The sequence below is a fragment of the Colias philodice genome, chromosome 17 (assembly GCF_061535455.1).
Source record: "Colias philodice isolate Cphi_HAF_F1 chromosome 17, ilColPhil1 Martin Lab GWU primary, whole genome shotgun sequence".
Taxonomy (NCBI): Eukaryota; Metazoa; Arthropoda; class Insecta; order Lepidoptera; family Pieridae; genus Colias; species Colias philodice.
Window position 1 is genome coordinate 2,028,298 of NC_143102.1, and position 27,883 is coordinate 2,056,180.

Sequence of the window (27,883 nt, forward strand, 5' to 3'; positions counted from 1 at the left end):
TATAAGATAATTATTGTATTTATACTTAGAGTATATATTACAGTAGTAGATACTATCTATACTCTAAGTATTTATAGGTAAAAGCTAAGGTAAAAGCTGTGAATCAAAATGATAGTTGTCATTTGTAGTATCTGTGCTTGGCACTTACTCTATGTTCATAGTCTATGTCTATGTTCGATGTTGAACGATGTTGAATGTGAGTTGAATGTTGATTGGTGGTTGATTGTTGACAAATTTAAAATAATTAAAAATTTTAATATTGGTTGTCCCAGGTTGCAGGTTGTCCTCTGTGTTTTTTAAATATTTTTTGTCACGTTTCTTGTTATTAAAACCTATGATACAATGAAGGTAAATTAATGTGGGCTACATGAATTAATGAAATGGCATGCAGTAAAGAGGAGATCGAAAGAAAGCGTTTAGCTGCATTAGAAAAAATTAAAAACAAGTTTTCCCAGTCATCGCAGCAAAATGTAAATAAATCACCAGGACCCTCGTATACAAGTAACTATTCGAAAAATACTAGGGATATCTCTAAAAGCCCTGCGTTTCATCCATACTCAAGAAACGATAAAAACAATACAGCCGAAAGTTCTGTGCCTGTAACAAAAGTTGTGAGTGGAACAGTTTATTTGATATCGGAAGATCGTTTTGAAGTAAATCCATCAGAATTTTGTACACCTTTGATAAATGTCTTCAAAACAATACCATCTAAAAGTTATGGTAAGTCACATATTAATATATGTTACTAGCGGCCCGCCCCGGCTTCGCCCGTGGTACATATGAAAAATAGATGTTGGCCGATTCTCAGACTTACCCGATATGCACAGAAAATTTCATGAGAATCGGTCCACCCGTTTCGGAGGAGTATGCAGACTAACATTGTGACACCAGAATTTTATATATAAGATTATCAACAAAGAAGAAAATAAATTCTTCTGACAGTAATTTTTCTTTTTCAAACGGTTAAATATGATGCTACATTTATTTATTTCAGATGCCAAATCGAAATTATGGAATTTCTCAATACATGACTATGAACAGTTGATGTCTAAGGTGGCTCCTCTAGCTCCACATGTAGTGTTGGGAACGTTGCCACATTATGTTCTAAAGGTTTATTTATTATATTAATACTAGCTTTCCGCTCGCGGCTTCGCCCGCGTTTTCAAAGAAAAACCGGCATAGTTCCCGTTCCCGTGGAATTTCCGGGATTAAACCTATCCTATGTGTTAATCCAAGTTACACTCTTTATGTGTGCTAAATTTCTGTAATTGATTCAGTAGTATTTGTGTGAAAGAGTAACAAACATACATATCCATCCTCACAAACTTTTGCATTGGATTATAATATTAATAGGATTTCTAATACATATTCATTTTTTTAAAGATCTTTTTTGTTTGTTAAAAGTTGAGTTCAATGAATGTTATTTCACCACCTTATTTTTTTATTTTTTTATCCCTCACAGATACTCAAAGAAAATATCATGAACCCTAATTCTATAGATTTATCTCCTATAGAATCAACGTTAAGGACCAAATTAATGCCCTTTCAAGAAGATGGTGTCAGGTAAAAATTATTAAATTTTTTAAAGTAATGGTTATTTTATTTCATCTATAAGTTTCTATTGTTACAAGATAAATGCAATGCTAAACTGAAACTCAATGTCTGCCTCTGTGGGTATAAGATAACCCACTGCCACGAAAAAAACACACAAGAATTATTTCTCATGTCTTACTCTGATAAATAAGCTATAAAACTACAATGTTTCTTCAAAATCCATTCAGTAGTATAGGCATGTTATGTAACAAACAAACATCGAATTTTCGTATTTACAATACATATTATTATGAATAGTTCTTTTTTATGTTTGTTTGAGTCAACAAGCCTATGATTAACAATTTATCCTTATATGTACTACAAATTGTTTTTTTACCTTTATTTTCGTAATTATAATAACATAACCAACATTTTATGTTTATTTTCTAATGACTAACAATAAATCGTAGATTCGGCATTGCACGGCGCGGGCGTTGTATGATAGCAGATGACATGGGCTTAGGAAAAACATTCCAAGCACTGGCTATAGCTAGTTATTATAGACACAACTGGCCTCTTTTGATTGTCACTACTTCATCTATGAGGTATGTATATTATCTCTTATCTTGATTAGTATTTAAAGAAAATGTTTGTTGTAAGCCTGTATAATTTTTTTTTTCCCTTTTTCATATTAGAATTTATTCAGAAACTACCAAACTGATTTTAAGAAAAGAAATGAATCGTATTTAATTACAATTATTGTAAAAAATTACTAAAATTTCTGTGTTTTTTTTCCAACTACCTTCTTAAAAAATCATTCTTTGACAGTTTCTATTGTATTTTCTATGATATTTCTATAGATCATTTCTGAATTAATGTATTATTTACAGACACACTTGGCAAAGTAAAATACACGAATTGTTACCGTCCATCCCAATGATGAATATAGTTACTCTAATAACTGGTAAGGATGCCCAAATGGTAGCCGATAGACAGGTACAATACATTATCAATCTTTTGTTTTTAAAAATAAGGTTTAATATTAAAATTAAGTTATTATTTTCAGACTGAAGTTGTAATTGTGAGTTATAAGATAACAACAATGCACACTGATCTTTTGAAGAGCAAGAAATTTGGTGCTGTTATAATTGTATGTAAATATATATCTAATATATTATGTAGTTTAGTGATATCTCATAAACTATTAGTCACCTATAGTAGAGCCATTTTAATAGGCAACATTTGACAGTTCAAAAAAATTCAACAATGTAACCTAGTAACGACGACAATGAATAACATGATATTTCGTTTTGTTAGAACTGCACATTTGCTTAGCTTTTTTCAAATACGATTACATATTTATAATAATAATGACCGATACAAGTAATTTTAAGATTTCATTTTACTGATAAACCATTCTAAACATAATAAACAATTTCTGAATTAAAGAACTGACGTCGCTACAATTTTGTGTCAATAACCCTATTTTCTTTTTAAATACCAGAGACGTTACTCTAAAAATCGAAATCTGACATCTAGAATCGAATGCATTGATTACTTCTGAATAAAAATCATCTTATAAACGTGTTTCAAGTTCGATTGACAAATGTTTCAAGTCAGTATCGATTAATTCACTTTAATCGATGTTTTTGAGCAGGTTACCTCTCTTCAAAGATAAAATTGATAGACGTCAAATGTTGCCTATTAAATTGGCTCGACTATAGTTTATTTTAATCTATACAAATATTATAAAGAGGAAAGGTTTGTATGTATGTATGTATGGTTTTCACGCATAAACTACTGGACCGATTTTGATGAAATTTGGCACAGATAATCTTTAGACCCTGAGAAAGAACATAGACTACCTTTTATTGCGAAATATGTACCACGGGCGAAGCCGGGGCGGACCGCTAGTGACTAATAATAATGAAATATTGAACTGAACTGACATAGCATTTATTCAATACCAAAACGCGTTGTGAGCGTTTACATTAGAGCTACAAAACGAATTTCACAATGTGACTATTTAACTGTGAACATACTGTGTTGTAACTGATTAGCTATGCTTTGCTCAATGAGCATATTCGGTATTTGAGCAAAGTAAAACATACAATTCCATACAGTTTCATACAGTTCCAGTAACATGTTATTATTTATTAATTAATTATCCTGTCAAATATTGAGCCATAAATTCTCTGTAGGACGAGTCCCACTACCTCAAGTCACACAAGGCGCAATGCACAGTAGCACTACTGTCTATATAGCCTACCTATACCTACACCCTACTGTCTTTAATAGAATCAAATGTTTACCACTCTAGTAGGTAATCTATACTAATATTATAAAGCTGAAGAGTTTGTTTGTTTGTTTGTTTGTTTGAACGCGTTAATTTCGGTAACTACTGGTCCGATTTGAAAAATTATTTCGGTGTTAGATAGCCCATTTATCGAGGAAGGTTATAGGCTATATAATATCATCACGCTACGACCAAGAGGGGTGGAGCCACGGGGGTGAAACCGCGCGGAGCAGCTAGTGAATAATAATTATATTTTCTACATTAGGACGAGTCCCACTACCTCAAGTCACATAAGGCTCAATGTACAGTAGCACTACTGTCTATATCTCGGCAATGTTCCCGCGTGATACTGCTCAGTGGAACACCAGCTCTGAGTAGACCGGCTGAGTTGTATACACAATTGTCTTTGATTGAACCGAAGATTTTCACGAATTATACGGAGTATGGTGAGTTTTATGGGGTAAATTTATTGCTTTTGAGATGTCAAAAAATCTGTTTCGTAAGGCATCTTCAACTAGAAATAGTAAAAACATCGGTAACAATATAATTTTTATTTAGCATCAAAAATTCGGATATCGTATAATACTTGTTTGGTTGGATATGAAGCAACAAAAGTTTTGACAAAGTATTTAAAAATAATTTTCAATGTTTTGTAATCTTTTGAAAGACATGTTTAATATTCATTTATTAGAATTTTGCTTTGTATTCGTTTTCAGGTAAAAGGTATTGCGCGGGCAAACAGACTAACTTCGGGTGGGATATGTCGGGACAATCTAATTTATCTGAACTGCAGATAATTCTGCAAAAACGGTTCTTGATACGACGAACTAAGGAACAAGTTCTTACGAAGTTGGAAGAAAAGACTAGGTATGTGAAGCAGATGTTATTTTATGTTAGTATTTAAAAAAAAAGCTGATATAGTTAGTAAAATACATTGTATTTTCAAGTGCGTTCTGAACAGTGCAAAAATTCAAGAGAAAAACACTCCGAAATATGAAAAAAAAAAAAATTAATATTTTCATTTTAATAGCAGGATTCTGTAACTTACTCCCCAAATACGCTTTGGAATCATTTATTTCCTAAATAGTCACAAATTAAAACATCATAACATAAAACACAACGCATAAAAAACATCTAAAAATAAATATTTTCATTACAGAGAAACAGTATTACTCGACCAAACGTTACTGCAATTTAGCAAAGAAGAGCAGCAGGGTCTCAGCCAAATGGCAGAAGCGTACACGCGCAGCAAATCGACGGAGAAACATGCGGCGCTTATCACGTTCTTTAGTGAATCCGCTGCTATCAAGATACCCGCGATTTGGTTAGTTTTTTTAAATAATGTGGAAAGTATAGATTTTTTGGGTAAGAACTAAGATTTTTTTTTTAAAGTTGTCTTTTTAAAGAGTTGTTTCAGATTGAGTAAGATTTTTAAATGTATTTCTGATTTATTAAAAATTTTTTCTATTGTTAGTCAGTCTATAAATTCACACGATGATACTAATAATGTGTTAAAAATAAAACAAAAAAAAAAAAAAAATCTATAAAGATTATCTTTCATCTTTACATGCTATCCTTTGTGGTCCTTCGAGCCGGAAACTTAATATTGATATGCTTTTAATCTGTAACTTTTTACGTTAAGTTCTAAAATAATTCTATATTAAATGAATTTTTTTCTGTCTTTTTAATTTCAGTAAATACCTAAGGCAATTGTTGACAGAATTCACGGGCAAGTTCCTAGTATTCGCACACCATCGCAACGTTATAGAGGCGATATGTTCGACGTTAGACGAAGTTGGCATACATTATATTTGTATAGTTGGTTCGACTCCTGCGCATGCGAGAGCAGTAAGTACTTTATAAGTTTAGGTTCCGAAGATACTTTTTCAGAAAAATTTTAACCAATTCGAGATTATAAAAAAGCCTCTTCATAATCATTATCAACCCATTGCTCAGAATTTATGAATTGGTAACCGATTTTGATATTTTTTTTTTAAAGCTGGTGTCTTCACTGTGTTTCCAATTAAATTTGTTCCAGTTCTTACTATTTTAAGGCGGCTTAGTGTTTTTCAATAATAACTAAAAAAAATTAGCCCTTTGTTACAATCACGATATATTGGTGGTCATTTAACATCTGGAAAGAAATTTGTTTTGTACAATTTTTGTGAACATTTAACACTAGCTGCGCTCCGCGGTTTCACCCACGTGGCTCCACTCGTGTTTGTCTTAGCGTAATGAATAATGATATAGCATCTTCCTCGGCTATCTAACACCGAAAGAATTTTTCAAATCGGACCAGTAGTTGCTGAGATTAGCGCGTTCAAACAAACAAACAAACTCTTCAGCTTTATAATATTAAGTATAGATTGAATTTTTTTTTGTTATAACTTTATTTTCAGGATCTAGTAGACAAATTTCAGCACAGTCCAACATGTCGTTGCGGCGTTTTATCAATCACGGCCGCGAACTCGGGACTCACGCTCACTGCTGCTGACCTGGTACTTTTTGCGGAATTGCATTGGAATCCGGGGGTAAGTTTTTTTTTAAGACACCCGCCATCACATGGTTTTCGCGTCACCTCTGGCGCGAGTCTCTATAAAATATAACAATTATAGGTAGGTAGTGAAAAAAAATCATTGCTTATTAAATAATTTATTTTTATTTATAATTCGAACAAAACTCATTACTGTCGCTTTCAGCGACATTTATTATGAATCTGTTAGAAACATTATCTATCATGTTGTCGAGACCATACATTTTGCCTTCTTATTTGATAATGTGAGACACGCAGCTACTCCATTTTTTAGCCAAACGTTGAAGTCCTCCTTCAAAAAATTTTTTCCCTTCTGTCAATTTAAATGTCTTGTTATAACTCGCAACATAGCCTTAAGCCTGCGTCCATACCAACTCAATAGGATTGAGCTCACAGTGGTATGGGGGCAGACGTAAAACAATAATTATGTATAACATGCTGCGCTGCCATCTCATCTACAACATACTTTTCGTAGTATTTTTGTTATTGCTGCCGCACAATGTCTATAAGACTAGCTTTAACCATTGTAGTTTCAAATGGTATATTTTTACTGGTTAGCCACTCTTGTATTTTCGGATTTGTCCAAGACATTGTAGGCAGCGTCTCTAATTTCCTAGTGGTAGGGGGCATTATCCATAACAACTACTGAATTTGGTTTTAATTTTGGCAAAACCCCCCTAAACCAATTTTCAAAATAATCGGCATTCATCTCTTGGAGATAATCTTCTTTTTTTTGGCTTCGACTATTAATAGACTGTCCTCTACGAATCCTTCTTCCCCGCCTATATGGCTAATATAATAATTAATCTTCTGCCCTTACCTGAAAACTGTTTTAAGCCAATGGTCGAGCCATCTACGAAGGCCTAGCGGGCCGATACCATAGCCTGGTCAACCCCTTCTTCATTCTTCGGTGCATGCCTTTAAAGATAGTGAAAAATATAAATTAATTATTGAAAATACAATTTAATATAAAAAAATAAAATTTTAATTACCTTCGTTTATACGCGTTTCATCTTTGCGCTTGGTAATAAATATACCTTCCTTCCCTTCGATACTCTTTAATTTTTCGAAGGTATCGCTGGAGCCATAAAACAATATCCTCTCTGTCAATTAAATACTTTGTCTTGATTTTGTGACATATTTGAAATTCAGGTATTTCATAACATGTCTAAGTGTATTCTAAGAAAAATTGTGTAAGTCTGGATCTTCATTGACGACCTTAAGAATCTGTAAAGTAATAAAGTTTTTCAGTACGGAAGTCCTTTTTTATTTTTTAAACGGAAGTCCACGCAATCTAATATTTTGTTTTTACAACGAACATTATCGCGAACATAGAATATAATTAATTAGTAGAAGGAATTAAGTTTAAAATTACCTTTGTAATGGTGGGTGACTGATTTGCATAAAAAATGATGCACTTTTCGCCTTATAGCGGCAAAAGTAAAATCATCCAATTTATCTTTAAAATTGTATTTCGGTTCGCGTTTCTCGGGAGACTTGAATTTATCATTTTCTTTGTATTCTTTTAGTACGCTGTATTCTAAAGTCATGCCAATTCCCAAAATGTCACCTGTTTTCGAAACACATTCTTTTTTTTCGGGAGTCTCAATTGTAAAAGTGAAGCAGCTTTCTCTTCATATAAGTGTTTGTAGACGTTCTGCACTATAAGTTTTTCGTTAACGGTTTGAACAACCCGTGCTCTTTTCTTTCTTGGAGATAAGCTTTAGTTTGACGTGCTTGGTTGAGGATCCATATCGTTTATACGAATCAATATAACAACAAATAAACACAACATTAACAACAAACACAACTTAACGAAACAATTAACGAAAAAATTAACAAAAACAATAACTAAACAGCGTGAGCGCAGTGAAAACATTCGTGCTATCGGACCAGAGGTTAGGACTCCTAACCTCTGGTCCGATAGCACGAATGCTCCTAACTTAGGAGCCGAATGTTTGGAACAAAATGGCGACCGACGCGCGCGGCGTTGATCGGTGTTGCTACGCGCCACGCTTTGTAATAAGCCGTGATTATTACAAAGCGCGATTGTAAAAATGATTGTACATACTACTATGTAGTAACATAAATATTATATAGCTTTTTTATTTTAAATATAAATAATATTAATTTCTAGTTTTAAATGATTTACTATTCAGTTATTCACACTCATTGTTCATTCATCTGATTGAATGAACAATGAGTGTGAATAGTGACTGAATAGCTAAAACTTATGTAGTGAAAAAAATGATAATGAAAAATATATTTATTTCATACACACAATTTTCAAAAACAGAAAGTGGATGAGTCCTCCTAGTAAGTTTACAAAAACCTGTGTCAGGAGGACCCGCTCTTCCTTAACTAAAGTTTACAAATATAATACGTGTGCAGATGTATGTGTATAAGTGAGTGAGTGTGTGTGTGTGTGTGTGTGTGTGTGTGTGTGTGTGTGCGTGCGTGCGTGCGTGTGTGTGTGTGCGTGCGTTCGTGTGTGTGTGTGTGTGTGTGTGTGTGTGTGTGTGTGTGTGTGTGTGTTTGGGTATGTTTAAGCTATTACAGAATATTATTTAATGTAGTTTAAAAGCGCCTCAGTATCCTCATAGGAAAGTGTTTTTAAATAATGAATAACTGTTTTTTTAAAATCACGATGATTAAGTCTATGAATATCCAAAATATTATTAAGACGATTATAGAGGTAGATGGACCTTGCTTTAAATTGGTGTTTAGCAAAAACTGTTTTAGTACATATAGTGTTAAAAACGTCTTTCTTTCTCCTTCTATTTTCAGTTGATTTGTCAAAAGGAGCCATTTTACGAATTTTAGTAGTAACCAAAAGAATGTACAACTGTCTAACTGTTAGAACATCGCAGATTTTATATAGTTCCGAGGTTGAAAACCTTCGCGGTTTAAAGTACATCACTTTAAGTAGACAACGATGGCCACGTTCCACGTCCAAGAGTTTAGTTTTATTTGCTCCACCCCATATAGGGATACAATAGTTAATTACAGATTGCACAAGAGATTTATAAATTTGGTTAATGAGTTCAGGAGTGGTTATATGTCTTAACATTTTAAAAATCCATATAAATTTTCGGGTTCTTTCATTAATATAGTCTAGATGGCAATACCAAGAGAGGCGATAATCTAAGATTATGCCTAAATATTTAGTAAAGGAAACTTTTTCAATTAAATTACAATTACAATTCAAGTTATTTATATTATTACATTCATGAAGTTTTAAAGAAAAGTTATTATTAGGTTGAGTTCTATTGTTAATTGAGAAACAAATATAATTCGTTTTTTTAATGTTTAATGTAAGTAGATTCAATTTAAGCCAATCATAAATCTTTGAGAGACCCAGTTGAGCAATTGAGTACACCATATTCCATGAGCGCCCAGAAAACACTATAGCGGTGTCATCTGCGTACGAAATGATTTTACCACCATCAATAGGAAGGTTAGTAAGATCGTTAATGTAAATTAGAAACAGAGTCGGGCCAAGGACACTACCCTGGGGTACACCAAAAGTAATGTCCATATCCCGACTCACTTGATTATCAATTTTAACTCTTTGGGTGCGGTTTAATAAATAATCCGTTAACAATTTAAGAGGTGTTCCCCGAATTCCTACACGCTCTAATTTGTGAACAAGAGTGGGAAAAGAGACGGTATCGAAGGCCTTTTTTAGGTCCAGAAAGACAGTTAAACACTTATTTCCTAGGTCAAGTTGGTCTATGATTGAAGATGTGAGAGCCAAAACTGCATCTTCAGTGGATAACCCATGTCTAAATCCGTACTGTGAATTCGAGAGTATACAGTTTTTTTCAAAGAAGTTTAACAATCTATTATTTAAGAGTCTCTCAATAACTTTAGATAAAGCAGGTAAAACTGAGATTGGCCGATAATTATTGATATCGTCCCTATCCCCACCCTTGTGCACGGGGGTAACAATTGATTTTTTTAAGAATAGTGGAAAGACGCCCTGCCTGAAACACAAGTTTGCAAGATGGCTAATATGAGGGGCAATAGCAGTTATACATAATTTCAAAAATTTTGTTGGTATGTTGTCCCAGCCAGGGGCACTGTCAGATTTAAGAGACATAACTACACTTATAACTTCGCCAGGGTCTGTTTCTAAAAGTACAAAGGATGAGCTTGGCTGAGCAAGCAAGCTAAAACTGTTATTATCTGGAGAGACGGATGGAGGATTATTCAAAAGATCATCTGCCAGAGTTTTACCAATATTCGCAAAAAAGTAATTCACAGAGTTAAGAGAATCAGTAGACGTTTGTTCTAAGTTAAGTAGGCCTTTACAATGCGATTTATTTGTCTTAAAGTGAGTTATTTCTTTAATAGATTTCCATAATTTCTTCGAATTCTTAGCGGATTTTGCAAGTAATTGTCTATCATATTTACGTTTTAATTTTTTTATCAAGTTGTTACAGTGATTTCTATATCGTCTAAAGGTAAGTTTCAAAATTTCATTGTGTGGATCAGATCGAAGTTGAAGCTGCATTTTGTTTCTGTTTCGGATACATCTAAGAATGCCCTTTGTTATCCAAGGCTTGACAGTACGTTGGTTCCTTGGAAGATGTTTAGTAATTTTACTTTCTTCTAATGATTCTGTAAGGTACTTTATTAGACGTTCTGTTACTATATTAGGATCATCACAAAAAAGCAATGATTTTAAATTTTTATTAAGAAGTCTATTATAAGCGTCGTCGTAGTCAATATATTCAACATTTTTTTTATTTATTCTTGAATTTTTAATAATTTTTGAGACACTCAAAAATACAGATAAATGATCAGTTACGGTAGTATTCAATACGGCAATATTAGCAAGAAACACTTCCTTGTTTACTTTCAATATGATGTGGTCTAAGCAGCTGGATTCCCTTGTGGGTAGCTTATGGCCAGCTACTAGGCCATGAGTAGCTAGCATATTTAAATAAAAATTTTTATTATTCCGGTCATATGTTTGTTCGTTAGCACTCTGGATAAGATTAATATTAATGTCTCCGGTGATAATTATGTTAGATGATTTTATAGTTTCCAAGTAATCATTTAGGGACTCAATGAAAGCCGACGCATTTTGAATCGATGGAGAGCGATAAATTCCCAATAAGGTAAAATCAGTAATCATTAATTGTATGCATGAGGCATGTTGAAGTTTAACTTCTTTTAATTCTGGTTTAAGATGAGATTTAGCGTAAATTACAACACCATCATTTTGGTTAAAATATTTGGTTGATTCCAAAGCAACATAATTAGGTATTTGAGGTATAGGTTTATCTTTGTCCAGTCTACATTCCGTCAGGACTAATACATCACAGTCAAAATTCAGAAGCGACATTGTTACTAGGAAATCATTTATATTACGATAAATGCTTCTTATGTTTTGACATATTATAGTCAGGTCATTTTTTTTAATGCGTATGTTTTTTTCCAAATCCTGAATATCACAACTTACTTGCGTAAAAAATTCAGTCTGATCCAATTCTGTAATTGTATTTAATGAATCAACTTTATCCATTATAAAAGTAATTGTGCAAAGTAAAGGTATCAATATTGCATAATAAATTTCTTTTTTTAGAATTTACATAACGACTTAGGTTTTTAAAAATCAAATGTAATAGAATGTTCAGTGGCGAGGTTATCAATAGATAATACAGTTTAACATTAATTAGTACTATGAGTAGGTTTATATCGAGATCAACGTAAGTATGACAACGTAATTTACTATGAGCAATCATTGATTTGAATGAAAGCAAATTAATAGCAATCAAGAAAACAATATATAGATAGAGGCGTTCTAGAGTGTAATAGAGGTATGTACTGTATTTAATATGTAAGTGTGTTTGTGTGTGAGTGGTATGAGGTTTAGATTTAGAGTATGAGTAGTGAGTTGTGTGTAATATGCTAACATTAAAGTATACAAAATAGAATTTACTGATGAGCTAGTGGAAAAAGTTACAATAGTTATATAGAATACAACTAGCACATCGCAGACTTGTTCGCTTAATATATTATAATAATTAATACAAGAAACAAAAGATAGAAACATAAGTAAATAAAAGAGAATCCTGCCAACTAGTCATGCTTGGGACACTTGCTGCAGGAGGTGGTGGACTTGAGACTCATTTTTTATAACAATAATTGGAGAAGTTTCGTCCTTCCTCACAAAGACCCGACCAAACGATGTCCAACAAAATTTGAAGTTCTTAGATTTAGTGAGATCCCTTGCCAAAAAGAAAAGCCGGGCACCTTTAGGGGTTAAATGTTCGGTAACAAAAATAGGAGTATCTTCATTTGACGTAAAGCCCAAGTGCTTTGCTTGAAGTTTGCTTTTATTTCTAATATTGAACGATTTTGTCATCCTCAAAACATCCCGTTTCAACATGGTGGAAGTTAGTTCGATAATTATACGAGAATTTTTATTAGAATCGTTATTGCGATTATTAGATCGTACTCTGTAAATGTCCTTAATATCGGATTTTTCGATTTTACAGTCGATGTTTTTAGAGAGTTGTAAAGTCATGTTAATTAAATCTTCCTTTGTGTCATTAGTTAACGCGGGTACATTTTTAAATTCAATATTTCGTTTCAGATTATCCCTCTGTAAATCTTCGACTTTTTCTTCAAGCAAAGTAATGTATTCTTTATCCCTTTTGGCTTGAATCTCCATTTCTTGTATTTTTCGTTTATACTCCTCGTTCTGACTAGTAAGAATAGCTATGGAGCTATCGATGTTATTATTTGATTGCTGTATCTCTTTAATAGTCGCATTGATGGATTGAAGCTCCGACTGTTGTGAAGCCATAAATGAAGAAAACATAGCCATAAATTCCTCTTTTAATTTATTTAATTCGGTGCTTAAGTCATCCTCCCTTCCACGTTTCAATCTTTGAGTAATAAAACTTGACTGTGAGCTGTTATCAGCCAACTCATTGATGCGAGAATCCGAGGCAGATTTGTCTAAGCTAGGAGATGCAGTTAATGCTTTTTTAGTTGGTGGGCTACGTTTTAGTGGCATTTTTTGTGAATGTATCAAATTGTAGTACTAGGGTAACACAAGTCAATAGGCGTTATAAAAAAGTGGAAATTGACCCAGTATGATTGTTTCATTCAGCACACTAGTTTGTTCCCTTTCCAGCCATATAGTTGGATCTCACTACCAAGATGACATGAACATTGAACAATCAGGAGGTTAACTGATGTAAAATTTTTATTTTTTTATTCTTATAATAATTTCATGTGTGTGTTTTAACAAAAATAAACACACTTATGATTTCTCTCACATTTGCTAATAATATCTGTAAGGCGTCGTCGGTTCAGGTACCAGGATATCATAAGTCCGTAGGAGGTTGAATGCCGCAAACATGTGATTATAAAAATTAATTATTTGGTTTTAATCGTTCATTCATACCTTTTCATTAATTATCTTCGGCAGCAAGAGAGAGAACCATCAGCAGGCGATCTCATTCATTTAGCAAATCAAGAATATGCACGTAAACGTAGTTCCGTCGTACTAGGAGCACATAAGTAGCGAGAGGTTTTCACCTTAACAACTTCACAATCACCGTTGAACTTCTTGCTCGTATGCTATCCTATTATTTGTGTTTAAATAATTAACTTTGAAATTTGATTTTTACGAAATACAGAAACTGCTTATACACACGTCTACTCGCGAACGTTGTCCGAACGGAAGAGGACTGTAGTAGTAGGTAGCTTTGATTCCATTATACCCGGTTTACACAGGCTTAATACTAAGTGCTTTATAGTGCTTGGTATCGACCTCAAACCTATTTAGTAAATAGCACATTTAAATAATATGTAGTAATTAATAATATCAAATCTTTTTTTAACGTAGTTATTTTTATTTAATACATTTTATTATATTTTTCAACACGAATCAAACGAGCCCAAACTCGATAGATACATACCTACGTATACAAAATTTCAGCTCAATCGGTAACCGGGAAGTGAATCAAAGTTTCTTGCTAGATTTCAATTGAGGCATCGAAATCAGACAAAAATGCTCATTAAATAAAAACTAGTGGGCCTATCCTATTATAATTTTTATGGGATCAATTAGAAACTATACCGCATCAAACAAAATAAGAATCGCGTAAATCGGCGACATCGGTGTATATACTACATACATAAAAAAACATCCTACTTTTTTGAAGTTGGTTAAAAAATGTTCTCAATATGATTAAATGTTTATTTGTGCAGATCTTGTCACAAGCGGAATCACGTGCGCACCGTTTGGGGCGCGCGGGTGCGGTGTGTGCGCGCTACTTGCTCGCGAGCGGCACCGCCGATGACGTCATGTGGCCGTTGCTGCAGGACAAGCTGCACGTGAGTGTGTGTGTGTGTGTGTGTGTGTGTTTTTTATGAACTTTTGGTGTACGTTTCTAATAAAAAAAATTAATATGATTTCATATTTTTCAGGTACTGAACAATGTTGGCTTAAGTAAAGACAGCTTTGAAGATACAACAGTTAAACATCAGGTACGCTGATTTTTTTAAAGCTAATTTTCGAACTTGTTCAAAATCGTTTGATTCTTATCTTTTATTATTTTATATTCAAAATCAATCGGACTCATTAATATGATCTTGTAATACAAGAGTTCAAATTAAAATATATGCATAATTTAAATTACCTCATGTGGTTCTCTTCTAGAAGATTGAATGGCAAAGTTAATTCTGAATTATATTTATCATGTTAACATAAGGATAACATAGCATACACAGAACAGTAAAGTAGATAGAAGTGTGATGTGGGCGTGGCCCACGTGTCACAAGTAAGGTAAGATCACCTAACTTGCTCTCAGTTGTGCGCAGAAAAATATTCGAGTCGGTTGTCAGCTGTCAAACCTTTCTTCCATATTTATTCATTAATTAGGACGTGTTGTTCAGTATTAGAGTGCAAAAATGATAGCAGACGAAATAATATCAGCAATGGAGGCATTTCATACCATCGGTAAGTCTTATTTTTATTTATTTTACATATATTTTATGTTATAACTTCGCTTGTCGTAATTTGTCAAAATTGTACACAAATATCTAGTCAAAATGAATCTTAACCCTTAAGAAATTAGTACTATTATAGATTGAACAGCAAACAAGACTTTCTAGAATATTATTGCATTAAACAAACGAATGTCGGTTTAGTGATGCTTGTGGCGCATATCGACAGTATCGATACTTTAGAAAAGACAAACATTATAAATATTAAATTTTATTTTATTTTTCCTTAGCTTTCATTTGTCTAATTTATTTATAGATTTCCCAAAGAGGCTAATTTAAAAGAGAAATGGATAAATGCAACGTGACGAGTTAACTGGATGCCGAACAGTACTAAGCGGTCTAACAAAGGCCACCGATACATCAAACCTACAGCAGTTCCAAGATTTAAAATAATGCATATTTTCTGTTTGTATTTTGTAAATATAGATTTATACTATTCTATTCCGTTTTTTATTTAATAATAATAATATAAAAAGACGTACTTAGTAGTAATAAACATACTCCAAAATGTGACGCATTATACTATACTCCTATAAAAGAAAGAAAAAAAATACACAAAAAATATTTATTTGTGAATTATCGATAACAAGGCTGACATCCCTCAGAGCATAGCATCAGATAAATATCAAGTTAATGTCATTAATGTTGAGTGACACAAATTTCAACCTTATCTCTATGTGTTGCGTTTCAAATTTATATCTATCGAAAACTAACGCCCTCTGTTGTGGAGTAGCTGAATGTTTTCGAATTTGGAATTTCTGTGCAATGAGAAACAAAACAGCTAAAATACCTATAGTCCGGGATACATCGCCCATTTTTGCAAGTGATTACTATCAAGCTAATTTTTCGTGAGTAGCTTTATTTTGATGAGATGCCCAATAATTTCATATATGAAACTCTCGATTGTGGTAGCTACCAGAGGAAACAAGGATAAAATATTTTGATTTGATGGTTGTCAAATATTAATTACTAACTGAATGTTTTTTTTTTGTTCAATCTCAAGATAATTATCTAAATTATTCGAAAAAATAGTTGTCCTACAAAATCTATGGTTTGATCAAAGAGTCCCCCTTTCCAATGTGTATCGATAACGAAGTCATCATAAATGATTACTAACCAGCTGATTTTTTTATTTTCACTTATTTAATACTTATATAATTCAACAGACATATTGTCCTACAAATTGCGTAATAAATATTTGAGAACCGTCAAATCAAAAAGTTTTATCCTTGTTACCTCTGTAAGCTACCACAATCGAGAGTTTCGTTCATGAAATTATTGGGCATCTCATCAAAATAAAGCTACTCACGAAAAATTAGTTTGATAGTAATCACTTGCAAAAATGGGCGATGTATCCCGGACTACTAGGGATGTTATACTAAAATAAACCGTAACATGGTGCGTTAGGGTACATATTGAAATGCTGGATTTATAACCTAAGTCAGTTTTTACTCAAATTAAGCTGTCCAATCAAAGGCATAGTTTACTTGTAGTGTACTGTATAACTATCGGTTTAAATGTGTGGGTTTGGCGACACTGGTTTTCATACTAATTAGACATTACAGCACTTCTATATGTTTTTACTGTTCTGTGATAGCATACAATTATAATTAACTGTCATTTACTTTGACTGGCCATCATCTATCATTATTTACTATTATTATAAATTGCAATTACAAACGAGTTTATATAAAGACCTTTTTGATGCGATCTTTGTGGGGATCCCCAAGTATAAATTATATTTTATAATATGTACAGCTGTTTATTTTCATTTATATAAAAATATTGTAGTCGATGTACTGCCTACTTTGAAACCTTTGAAAAATCATAACTCGAAAACATGGTATATTCTGTTAGCCTACGATGTGAGGAATCTAAAAAAAATACATTCTGTATCTATACTAATATTATAAAGCTGAGAGAGTTTGTTTGTTTGTTTGAACGCGCTAATCTCGGGAACCACTGGTCCGATTTGAAAAATGCTTTCGGTGTTAGATAGCTCATTTATCGAGGAAGGCTAATAGGCTATATTATATCATCACGCTACGACTAACAGGAGTGGAGCCACGGGGGTGAAACCGCGCGGAGCAGCTAGTATCAAATATAGGGGACATTTCAATTTTACATTTTAATATATTGCTTCTTTTTCAGGAAAGTAAAACGAATATAACACAATACTTGTCTCCGTGCAGGCTGAATAGAAACAACTATATACCAGGAACAAACATAAGGAAGGATGCCCAAAATGAACATAATGAATCTCAAATAAACGGACAAACAGGCAGTATAGATAATTTCTTAGATGATGATGAAGGAGACGAATTATTAGCAAATTTTGATTTATGATTGTAAAGTTATTAATAGACATTGATTACAAGTAATATCTTTCTTCTCGATTTTTATTATTTCTTTCATATGTTACTGATTAAGTTATTAAGGAGTTGATAAATAAATATGTTAAAAGTTATAATATCTTTTATTTATTCTTCATTGGCACTGGTATATTTATCAAAATATAAATTCAAACACGGTCATGTAACAAATTTCATATCCGCCATTTTTAAAAACATAAATTTGGCGCGAAAAAACAGTTTGGAATTCAAAAAGCAGGTTTCATTAATACGCAATTTCGCAAGGTCCATCACGGACCATGGTCAAATCTTCACTCACACACTTCATGATGCAGGAGTTTCCATACGTGACTCCATTGGACGCACAGACCGGACTCAAATTTCTAGTGCAACTACAATTTGGCACATTGCCAACAGGCTTTGCTCTAACAATCTCGCAGGGGCCGTCATGTTTTAACTCTAAATTGGCATTATAGGCCTTACCGCAGTTTAGCAAACAAGGGTTTTGGTATGTGAGACTGTCGGTTCCACACACTGGATTAGATTCGGACGAACACTCGCATTTGGGCAAATTTAAAGACGCTACTTGGATTTCTTCGCGTTTCACTCTACACTGCCCTTTGTACTGAACTGCTACGTTAGGACTTGTACATCTTAGATCGCATTCATTCGGGTATGTTTTGCCGTCGCTTCCGCACACATAGTCAAGGTTAGATGGGCAGGCGCACAGGAACTCGTTCAAATCCCTTTTCTCTCTGCAACTACCCTTATGTTCCACTTCTAGACTAGGATTGCATTTTAGAAGACATTCATTGGGGTATGTTTTGCCGTCGCTTCCGCACACATAGTCAAGGTTAGATGGGCAAGCGCAATATCTCTCTTCATCCTCCCGTTTTGATCTGATTCCATCGCAGCTACCCGGTCTTGCTAAACGTAGGTCTGGCTTTTTGGTGGCTGCGCAGTTGAGCAAGCACTCGTTGTTGTACGTTTGTCCGTCAGAACCGCAGACCAGCTGTAGATTCCTGTTGCAGACGCACGGAGGTAGGGCGAGCGTGACGGAAAGACAGCCCGACACTAGGACTAATGCTCCTGTAAAGAGACAGTGATTTATATTCAGTTGAATTAATCTAAATCTGTCTTATTTAATGTCTGAATAATAAATATTATCTCTTTACAATTACTAAATACTAACATGGGTTGCCTACCTACGATTTGTAAATAATGTGTTTCTATAGATAGATAATTACTATAATGATTTAAAAACTATATATCTAATTATTCTAATGTCCTATATGTTTATCATATAAGAGATAAAATTAAGAAAAATGTAAACGAAGCGTTCATTCAATAAATTAAAATACATACATATTATAGTTTTGAACTCTATGGAATTTAGCTTAACCTATATATTATATACCTACGTATATATATATTTATATGCCTACATAAAGTACATATCTATACTTAGTCATTTTTTTAATAAGTAGGTACATAATTCAGTAAGTCTAAATTATATAAAGTATTAAATTATCTTTTTTTTTTTTTATTAACAATAGCCAGGCATTTGACTGTATCCTACCTGATGGTAAGTAGTGATGCAGTCTATGAATGAGCATGCCTGCCTAGAAAGAGCCTATTCACTTTTACCCTGAACAGATCCGGATTATAGGTTTCTGGAAAGACAGACGCGGGCAAGGCGTTCCAGTCCCTCGCTGTTCGGTTTATAAAAGAGTTCTGAAACCGTTTTGTGCGCAAAAAAGGTACATCAACTACGAAGGGATGGAAACCAAGCGCGCGTCGAGATGTTCTGTGGTGGAAAGGGGAGGGTGGAATGAGATTATGCAGCTCCGTTGCACATTCCCCGAAGTGCAAGCGGTAAAAAACTGATAGGCATGCGACTTTACGTCTATGTTCAAGACTAAGCAGTCTACTCTTGGTCAGATTCTGGTCATCTATAATCTCAGTAAAAATTGAATCATCTCGTTTAATTTTAGATGAAGGTTGCAATTCACATGATTATTATTGTCTGCAAATAGGCGTTTTTCTATAAACCGCACATAATGCTGCGATAACTAACAAATAGGCGTAACATTATAGTATTTATACAAATACTTAAATAAAACCGGCCAAGTGCTAGTCGGACTCGCGCACAGAGAGCTCCGATCAAATCTATTTTTTATTATGTTGATTATTATTAGTCTGTGGTTATAGCAATTTTTCCTTTATCTGTGCTATAACGTTGATTTTTACTAAATTTAATTTGCGAAATTTGCAGCGTAAACGGCTGTATCTTGATTTGGCTTGTAATTTTAATATTTTCACAGCTTCAAGTGATCGTAATCCTGAGAAAAAGGGTCTTGACAGACAGACAGACAGACAGGCAGACGTTCAGTTTTTTCCTTTTGAGAATCGGAACCCTAAAAAATTAAACTTTTTAATAACTATAAAAAATAGTTTTTTTCTTAAAAATCAATGTACAAAAGATGCTTTTGATTAGTTTTACCTTGAAATCAAACTTAAATATAAAATATAGTTACGGATGTCGGCCTCCCCGACCTCTAAATCATGTTTACATAGATGTACATATTATATAGATACGGCTATGTTGATATTGGTTTACCAATGTTAGCTTAATAATTATACAAATACTTGAATTTCAAGAATTGGTTAGACTAGTGTTAGGTACTCAACTAATAGGTATTATTAAGTAGTAGAGTCTGAGTTACTAACCACTATTATTATCAAATGTCAAGTTTGATCATCAATTTACTATCTTTATTCTTATATTATTTGAAGATAATATGTATAATGTATATAGGTATATACTAATCAAATTTAATGTATCATTACATACTATATAATTATAAAACAAAGTCGCTGTTGCTGTCTGTTCGGCATGCTAGTGTAGGCTTTAATCTTTAAAACTACGCCACGGCTTTTGATGCGTTTTTTTTTAAGTTAGAGGTATTCTTGAAGAAGGTTTGTATTTGTATGTAATTTATTAGAAATTAGAGGAAGCGGGTGAAGCTACGGTTGAAAAACTAGTTTTGTAAATAAAATTAATTGTAAATACTGTAAAATTACGTTGACCTATCCTTAAGAATTTTTTGCCTGCGAAAAGCTGCACATGACTGAATTTATTACCAATAGCCATCTTCATAATAACTTGAAAAACAAACGAAATATCCGTCAATTTTTAATCAAATAAAATCAATAAACACTGGACTTACCTAACCGGTACCCCATTATAGGTTATCTTAGGTTAAATAAAATCTGTCTACAACACACGATATTTCTCATCGAAATCTATATTATGAATGATGCATCGGTGTCCTCGACTTCGTTTAAATACATATTGAGGGACATCACTACGAAATTCCCCAAGAACAAGCTTAATAAGTACACATAGGTATTACGCGGAAATGTTTTTGTTTTTCATGACAGTTTCTCGCGTTTTTTTGATTACCTACTACATTTTCAGGGTAACAACCGTTGATGACTTCTAAGAAATTAACTCTAATTTATCCTGAAATCGGTAAATGTACCATACATTATATTACAAGTTGCTGATACAGGCTATCCGAAAAACATACTATTTATTTTTAATTTTGCCTTTATTAAAATCGAGATAGGTACTTGGTAGGTAAAGTATTTTTATTCCATAGTCCACTAAAAACACTGTAATGAATTTTACATAGGTACATATAACTAGGTAAATAATATTTTAGCACCTTTGATTTCACACTTTACTTTTCAAATACATATATGGTGATTTTCCTACAAGTAAGTACGTAAGTGTAAGTTCTACATACAAATATTGTTATTTACTTACTACTGAATATTATGCAACCATGGTCTCAAAATGCGTTCTGAAATATGTGATTGAATTTTGCTCAACGACAGCAACCCTTTCATAATACATACTTATATATTCATATTTAAGTATTTCTAATTGTAAGAAATTAATATAATTTTCACTGTGCTCACTTGTCGATTATAATATCTAAAGGTACTTGAAGTTGTTAAGGAGTTTTATCGAAATGCTAATACTAGGTTAAAGTTAAGTGTATCTATAATACGCTATAGTTTAGAATCTTTTTCTAGGGAAATGAAATGAAAATACTCTTTCTTCGGTAAACTAAGTGACATGATTACAAACTAAAAAATAAAATACCCAACTAATTTCTTATGATCCTAGGGATTTTTTCATCTGGTAGTTAGGTACCTAAAAATATGATTGTTTGGGACGACTTCAAGCTTCTTTATAAATTATATTTTACATAGTAGTTATGGAAATAAACTAAGCTAATGCAAATATTATAGAGCAATTATAATGACAGGTGATGTACGAAGATAAAATATGAAAATGGAACCATCTCGTCCGTTTACCATTTCTGTAATACATAGATATATAGTAATTTAAGTAAGTATCTATATTCTATAGGTATATTTAATGACTTCATCTGCATATTGTCATTATATTATTGTGTTCATGCTGCGGTAAATGCGAAAAAACTTTTGAAAGGTTTCCTGTTTGTAATTTTATTTATTTATCGCTGTGTCATTCTTCAATTGTGTAACGGTGCATTTACATCAAGCTAATCGTATAGGAGCTACCAACGTTGACAAGAGAGCATTTTAGTATAGTTGGTTCTTTGATATACTGTTCCTCTTGCTATTTCGGTTAGAGTCCGGGCTGTCTGGCTGGTCACAGTGGTTGCGTTTATTAGTGCGCATCTTATCTGCACAGGAAAATGTTCGTAATTTAAAGTCATTTTTTAACGCGTAATTTTTAATCTTTTGCCTTTAGATAGATCCATGAGACATAATTTTTTTATTGCAAGACGTTTTTTTCGTTGTTAAATAGGTGCCAGACGCAATTTTTTATTTCAAAATCATTAAGATGTCATCGAAATAAGTGAAATTCCATCAACATGAGTCCCCGTGAAGGATATACTATGTATAATATTCATTTTACTATTTACAATTTTTTAGCAACAATCTACCATGGTGCCTCCTTTTCCCAACGAATCTCAAATAGGACGTTAATGTAAACTTGATAAAAACCAAATATCATCAAATTCATATTAATACCCAAAAGTGTAATAAATATGAAACCATCTATTAAAAATATTAGTTTACTAATTATTTAATATAATTATTAAAAAGGATAATATAATATATGTAATAAAGTTATTACTTACCTTTTCAGCGGAATCATGTTGATGTAATTTCACTTATTTCGATGACATTTTAATGATTTTGAAATAAAAAATTGCGTATGGCACCTATTTAACAACGAAAAAAACGTCTTGCAATAGCAAATTTATGTCTGATGGATCTATCTAAAGGCAAAAGATTAAAAATTACGCGTTAATAAATGACTTTAAATTACGGATATTTTCCTGTGCGCACTAATAAACGCAACCACTACCGCCAGCCAGACAGCGCGGACTCTAACCGAAATAGCTAGAGAAACAGTATATCAAAAACCCAACTATACTAAAATGACTTTTTTTAAAACGTTAATAGCTCCCGTACCATAATGCTCATTCTAACCCCACTATGTCAAATTCTACAGGCGAAGAGCTCTATATGTTTACTTGATGTAAATGCACCGTAAGATTTTAGATTATTTTACTGTACTATAGTGTTTGGACCATTGAGATAATACGTATGGAGGACAGGAGGAGACACCACGAACAAAATCTGTGCGCCATTTTTTTGCTCTAACTGAGTTTTAAAAATTATTATCTAGTTAGGTACTTAACGATGATAGTTATTCCTTTGCACTTTTCCGTATTATTTGTATTATTTGTGCAATATCGTAACACACACGAAGGCATGTTTGATGCGTTTCACTTTAAAACCATTAAAAAATAGCGCTCAACATACGTCACATGACGTATGTTGAGTGGAACATAAGTGATGTAGGCGGTGTCGTCTCCATATTAATATTATCTCAATGGTTTGGATTAAGGAAGTTTAATTCAATACATATGTGTTTTACAGAGCTTCTCCAAATCAAATATTTCCATAATTAACTAGTATTTGTAGATAAACTACAGATTCCACTTTTCAATCATTTTATAGCTAAGGCATTTAGCCAAGCAGTGTCACTATTTCACACTTTTATGTTAGTATTATTAGCCTTGTATGTTAGTATGTAACCGACTTCTTTAGACTCGATTTTGACCAACTGAAAATTTTCGCTGTAGCTCCCGTGGCTAAAAAATGGCATCTATAATCACAGTCTGGCAAATTATTACATATTGCTGTAACATAAGGTAAGTAAGTAACTACTAAGTACAAGTTACTTATTACTTGAGCATACAAAATATATATCCTCATATATGTATTTATCTGTTAAGTTTAAAGGTTTTCCATGTACTGCGTGCATGTGATTAATTGATTTAGATAAGTGGATATCGTTGGACAGACAGAAGAATACAAAAAAATAGTTATGTACCTACTTACGTCTTCTATATTTTATTTATTAATTACATTTTTGAAAAAGGTACCTACTCAGATAGAGTTGATATCAGATGTTATCAGATAATATAATTATTACGACGAGCGTGAAAATCTCATTTTTATATACCTATTTGATTGCATTATTAGGTACGAAAATTTCAAAAGAGCTACCCTTTAGATAGTCATAATATATAAAAAAATTAGCTATAGTCATAATACATTATAAATTTATAGTCATAATATATAAGTAGCTATATTATGGAATTTAAAAATTTTCTCCTACCAAAAATCACTCGACGTCTCAGTACCTATAACTTCCAAAATAGGAATAATTTATTTTCCGGGTTAGTTAATACTAACATCCATCCTCGTACTTATAATATATAATTATAATTACCATTGCCCACCCTTCCTTTCAACCCCTTATGCATTGTTCTTGTTGAATGGCGCTTTTCCTTTAACATTTTTATCTTCTACTAGCGGTCCGCCCCGGCTTCGCCCGTGGTACATGTTTCGCAATAAAAGCCTAAAAGGTAGCCTATGTTCTTCAGGGTCTAAAGATTGTCTTTGCCAAATTTCATCAAAATCGGTCCAGTAGTTTATGCGTGAAAACCATACATACCGTAAAATGGGGTGAAAAGGGACAAAATCGAACTTGTCACTGAAATTAATCGATGTTGTAGGACGAATGCAATATTGATAACTCTTTCCAAGGGTTTCCGGCAGTTAATACTTTTCGTAAATGTTAAAAATATCCCCAGAATTAGTTTAAATTTAGATATTTTAAGAAAAATATAGGCTGTCCCTATTCATACTTGAAGTGGGGTGACCTGGAACGAGACATGGGTAACTTGGGAAAAACTAGTAGGGTTGTCTCTTTCCTATTTAAAAAAAAGAACTAATTACCTTCTGCTAAAAGTTTAATTTTCTTCATTAAATTTAAAATTTTTGGAAATAAAAATAATACAATAAATCCAAAATCTTTTATTGTACGCTAAAAACGTTAAAACCGATCGACTTCGATATCGTGCAGAAAGCTACTTAGCGTTATAATATTATTATAAAATCTCTGTAAAAATGTGCATACATGTTTATCTTTTTCGTCAATTTTCAAAAAAAAAAATGATGAACCAATTTTGATAAAAGTTATTATGAGGCCTGCTCTGATGATACAACAAAAAAATAATCAAAATCAATTCACGATAATGACGGAGTAATAGCGCCACATACAAACCAAACAAAAAACATACAGTCGAATTTAGAACCTCCAGGTTTTTTTTAAGTTGAAAAAAAAGCGTAAAGAAATTCACAGAATAAAGAAACCTATAAAAGTAAAATATTAAAATGTATAAAACAACGAAGACCCATATATTGTTAGTTAAACACACTACGTACTTTTATTATTTGTTTGTAGGCTTGTTTTTTAAATCATACAAGTTCGTACCTATGTACGCATGCTTGTATATAAGTTTAAAATAAATAAAATGAAAATGCCTTATTTTAATAAAAAGTGAAATCATGCAAAACAATGCGGTAAAATGTTCAATTCATGTTGTGGCAGCCCTGACCCTATTCAAACTTTACCGTTCCTAATCAACTTTCATATGTCCCTATTTACCAAGTATAGGCGACTCTATTTGTACTTTAGCCGTCCCTTGTCACCCCGTTACCGTATTTATTCACCTCGAAAAATAAATAATCCCAGAGGTTTTAAAGAAAACGATCTCAAACAAAAACTATGTAAAAATCTAGACTTTTCTCTTTTTGTGTAGCTTCTTAAAGATATTATATCGTTGGCTAACTCCACACGTTGTCAAAAAAACACTTGAATTTCCAAAAAACGGTCAACTTATGGGACAATACCGCAACCTCACATCTACAGTCTTATTTGAAAAAAGATTTTTGACACCTTTTACTAACTTCACAACGCTTCGGTGTTGCCAGTTAGAAGATAATATATTCTACTTTTAGAAGAAAAAAAAGGTAGCAATTGGAAGTTCTTGTTTTTTTATTTTGTGGCTTCGAAACTAGATTCCTCGATTTGACCCTATTCACCCCTGAGTCCTTATTCACCCCGTTTTACGGTACATAATTACAAACCTTTCCTCTTTATAATATTAGTATAGATTACAGACAGAGTATTTTCTTATACACTACTTACCACATTACTGCGATTACACATATCTAATATATATATGTATATAAAATCCATACTAATATTATAAATGCGAAAGTAACTCTGTCTGTCTGTCTGTTACTCAATCACGCCTAAACTACTGAACCAATTTACATGAAATTTGGTATGGAGATATTTCGATACCCGAGAAAGGACATAGGCTACTTTTTATTGCGAAATATGTACCACGGGCGAAGCCGGGGCGGACCGCTAGTAATACTATATACTAGACACTACTATGTAGTTTTTTAATTGAATTGGAATAAGTGGTTAAAAGAAATAACCTGTACAGGCTGTACTCAACCATATCTATGTAGGAATAGACCAAAAGTGTATGTTGTTTATTCGACCGTGAAAACAAACGTTTCAGTGTTACGAGATTAATTAAATGAGGAAGGAAGTTCAATAAAAATCTATCTCTACATTATCTTATGTAACTATTCCAATGAGTATAGAACCTAAGTATTTATTTTATTACTAGAATTGTGCTAGAATAAAAGTTTTTAATGACACCTACATGCACCTACATGACGTATATGTATACGTACCTACCTACTACCAACTACGAAAACTAGAATAATAATAAAATGTTATATTATGTATGACGCCCTTTAAACAATGCATAAGTATATTTTGGTTTACAAAAATGGAATGGAATGGAATGGAATAAATGTTTAAAAAATTTACCATATTTTTTAAACATTTATTCCTAGTTAGATAGTGATTTCAATTTCATACTTTTTCGCTAAACGAAATGCCTAACCAAAGAGAATAAAATGCATCTCAATTAATACAAGTTTTACGTTTATATGCATTTTGGTAATTGGTGTAAATGCTACACCCGTTCGCGTTCTACTCAAGGTTGGGACTTACCATTAGAAGCGGTACGTGCGTCGGTGAAAACTGTGGTGAAAATTAGTTTCATCAGTATAAATAACGCGGGAAAAACCGTGCTATGCCGTAACCGTGCCATATTATATTATAACCAACTCCTATGCGAATATATTGTTTGGTCGGGTTAGATATTGTCCAAAGGGTGAATTCCCGTATCCCCATGAGAAATATACGTCTGTTGATTTTGATGGTTTATTTAATGGCTACTGAATATTAATATAACTAAGTAAGTAGTTGATTATTATTCTTTTGTTTTATATTTCCTTGTTTTAAGGAAGACCTGTCGCAACAATCGCTATTCACAACTATTGGTTTCAGATCATGTCGCCTTAAAATTGCTAGCCTAATGTAGGTGTCTATAGTTATCTATAGTAGGTACATACTTAAATAAAATCACATATAAAGTTATAATATAACGTGGAAGATCTTTTAATTGGCCGGCGCAGATACAGTGTGTGTACAAAAATCTAATACAGTGTATAATTATTAATTATATTCATATTTTTTACAGCTACGCACTAATATACGTCATAACTCATAAAGTTGTGGACTATAAAATAAAAAAATTAAAATCCTCATGCCATGTCAAGAAT

At 32.8% G+C, this 27,883-nt stretch overlaps 5 protein-coding genes across 7 annotated transcripts in view; 2 read left to right on the plus strand and 3 right to left on the minus strand.

Annotated features, from left to right (window-relative positions):
• Window positions 1-27,883, plus strand: part of LOC149480853 (leech-derived tryptase inhibitor C-like) — a 242,428-nt gene that overhangs the window by 205,511 nt on the left and 9,034 nt on the right. The gene's annotated exons all lie outside the window — the stretch shown is intronic.
• Marcal1 (SWI/SNF-related matrix-associated actin-dependent regulator of chromatin subfamily A-like protein 1) lies at window positions 207-17,870 on the plus strand. The gene is made up of 14 exons (XM_089705738.1): window positions 207-720; window positions 995-1,110; window positions 1,463-1,563; window positions 2,004-2,138; window positions 2,424-2,529; window positions 2,600-2,683; window positions 4,095-4,275; window positions 4,546-4,696; window positions 4,989-5,153; window positions 5,524-5,677; window positions 6,229-6,360; window positions 14,598-14,723; window positions 14,817-14,876; window positions 17,547-17,870. Exons 1-14 carry the CDS (start codon window positions 381-383, stop codon window positions 17,739-17,741), a joined length of 2,046 nt encoding a protein of 681 aa, XP_089561864.1. The 5' UTR covers window positions 207-380; the 3' UTR covers window positions 17,742-17,870.
• LOC149480866 (uncharacterized) lies at window positions 7,004-8,294 on the minus strand. Of its 2 annotated transcripts, none has more exons than XR_016316935.1 (3): window positions 7,738-8,294; window positions 7,355-7,589; window positions 7,004-7,280 (listed from the first exon to the last, which is right to left on the minus strand). XR_016316935.1 is itself a non-coding variant. In XM_089705940.1 (3 exons), exons 1-3 carry the CDS (start codon window positions 7,910-7,912, stop codon window positions 7,216-7,218), a joined length of 351 nt encoding a protein of 116 aa, XP_089562066.1. In that variant the 5' UTR covers window positions 7,913-8,294; the 3' UTR covers window positions 7,004-7,215. The 2 variants fall into 2 exon arrangements, 1 of the variants encoding a protein (XP_089562066.1); XM_089705940.1 differs by having other exon boundaries at window positions 7,355-7,465.
• LOC149480867 (uncharacterized) lies at window positions 12,261-13,545 on the minus strand. Its single transcript, XM_089705947.1, has one exon. It carries the CDS (start codon window positions 13,393-13,395, stop codon window positions 12,457-12,459), a length of 939 nt encoding a protein of 312 aa, XP_089562073.1. The 5' UTR covers window positions 13,396-13,545; the 3' UTR covers window positions 12,261-12,456.
• Window positions 17,853-27,345, minus strand: LOC149480868 (serine protease inhibitor dipetalogastin-like). Of its 2 annotated transcripts, none has more exons than XM_089705763.1 (2): window positions 27,270-27,345; window positions 17,853-18,835 (listed from the first exon to the last, which is right to left on the minus strand). In XM_089705763.1, exons 1-2 carry the CDS (start codon window positions 27,319-27,321, stop codon window positions 18,012-18,014), a joined length of 876 nt encoding a protein of 291 aa, XP_089561889.1. In that variant the 5' UTR covers window positions 27,322-27,345; the 3' UTR covers window positions 17,853-18,011. The 2 variants fall into 2 exon arrangements, with proteins under 2 accessions (XP_089561889.1, XP_089561890.1); XM_089705764.1 differs by lacking the exon at window positions 27,270-27,345 and adding an exon at window positions 20,977-21,083.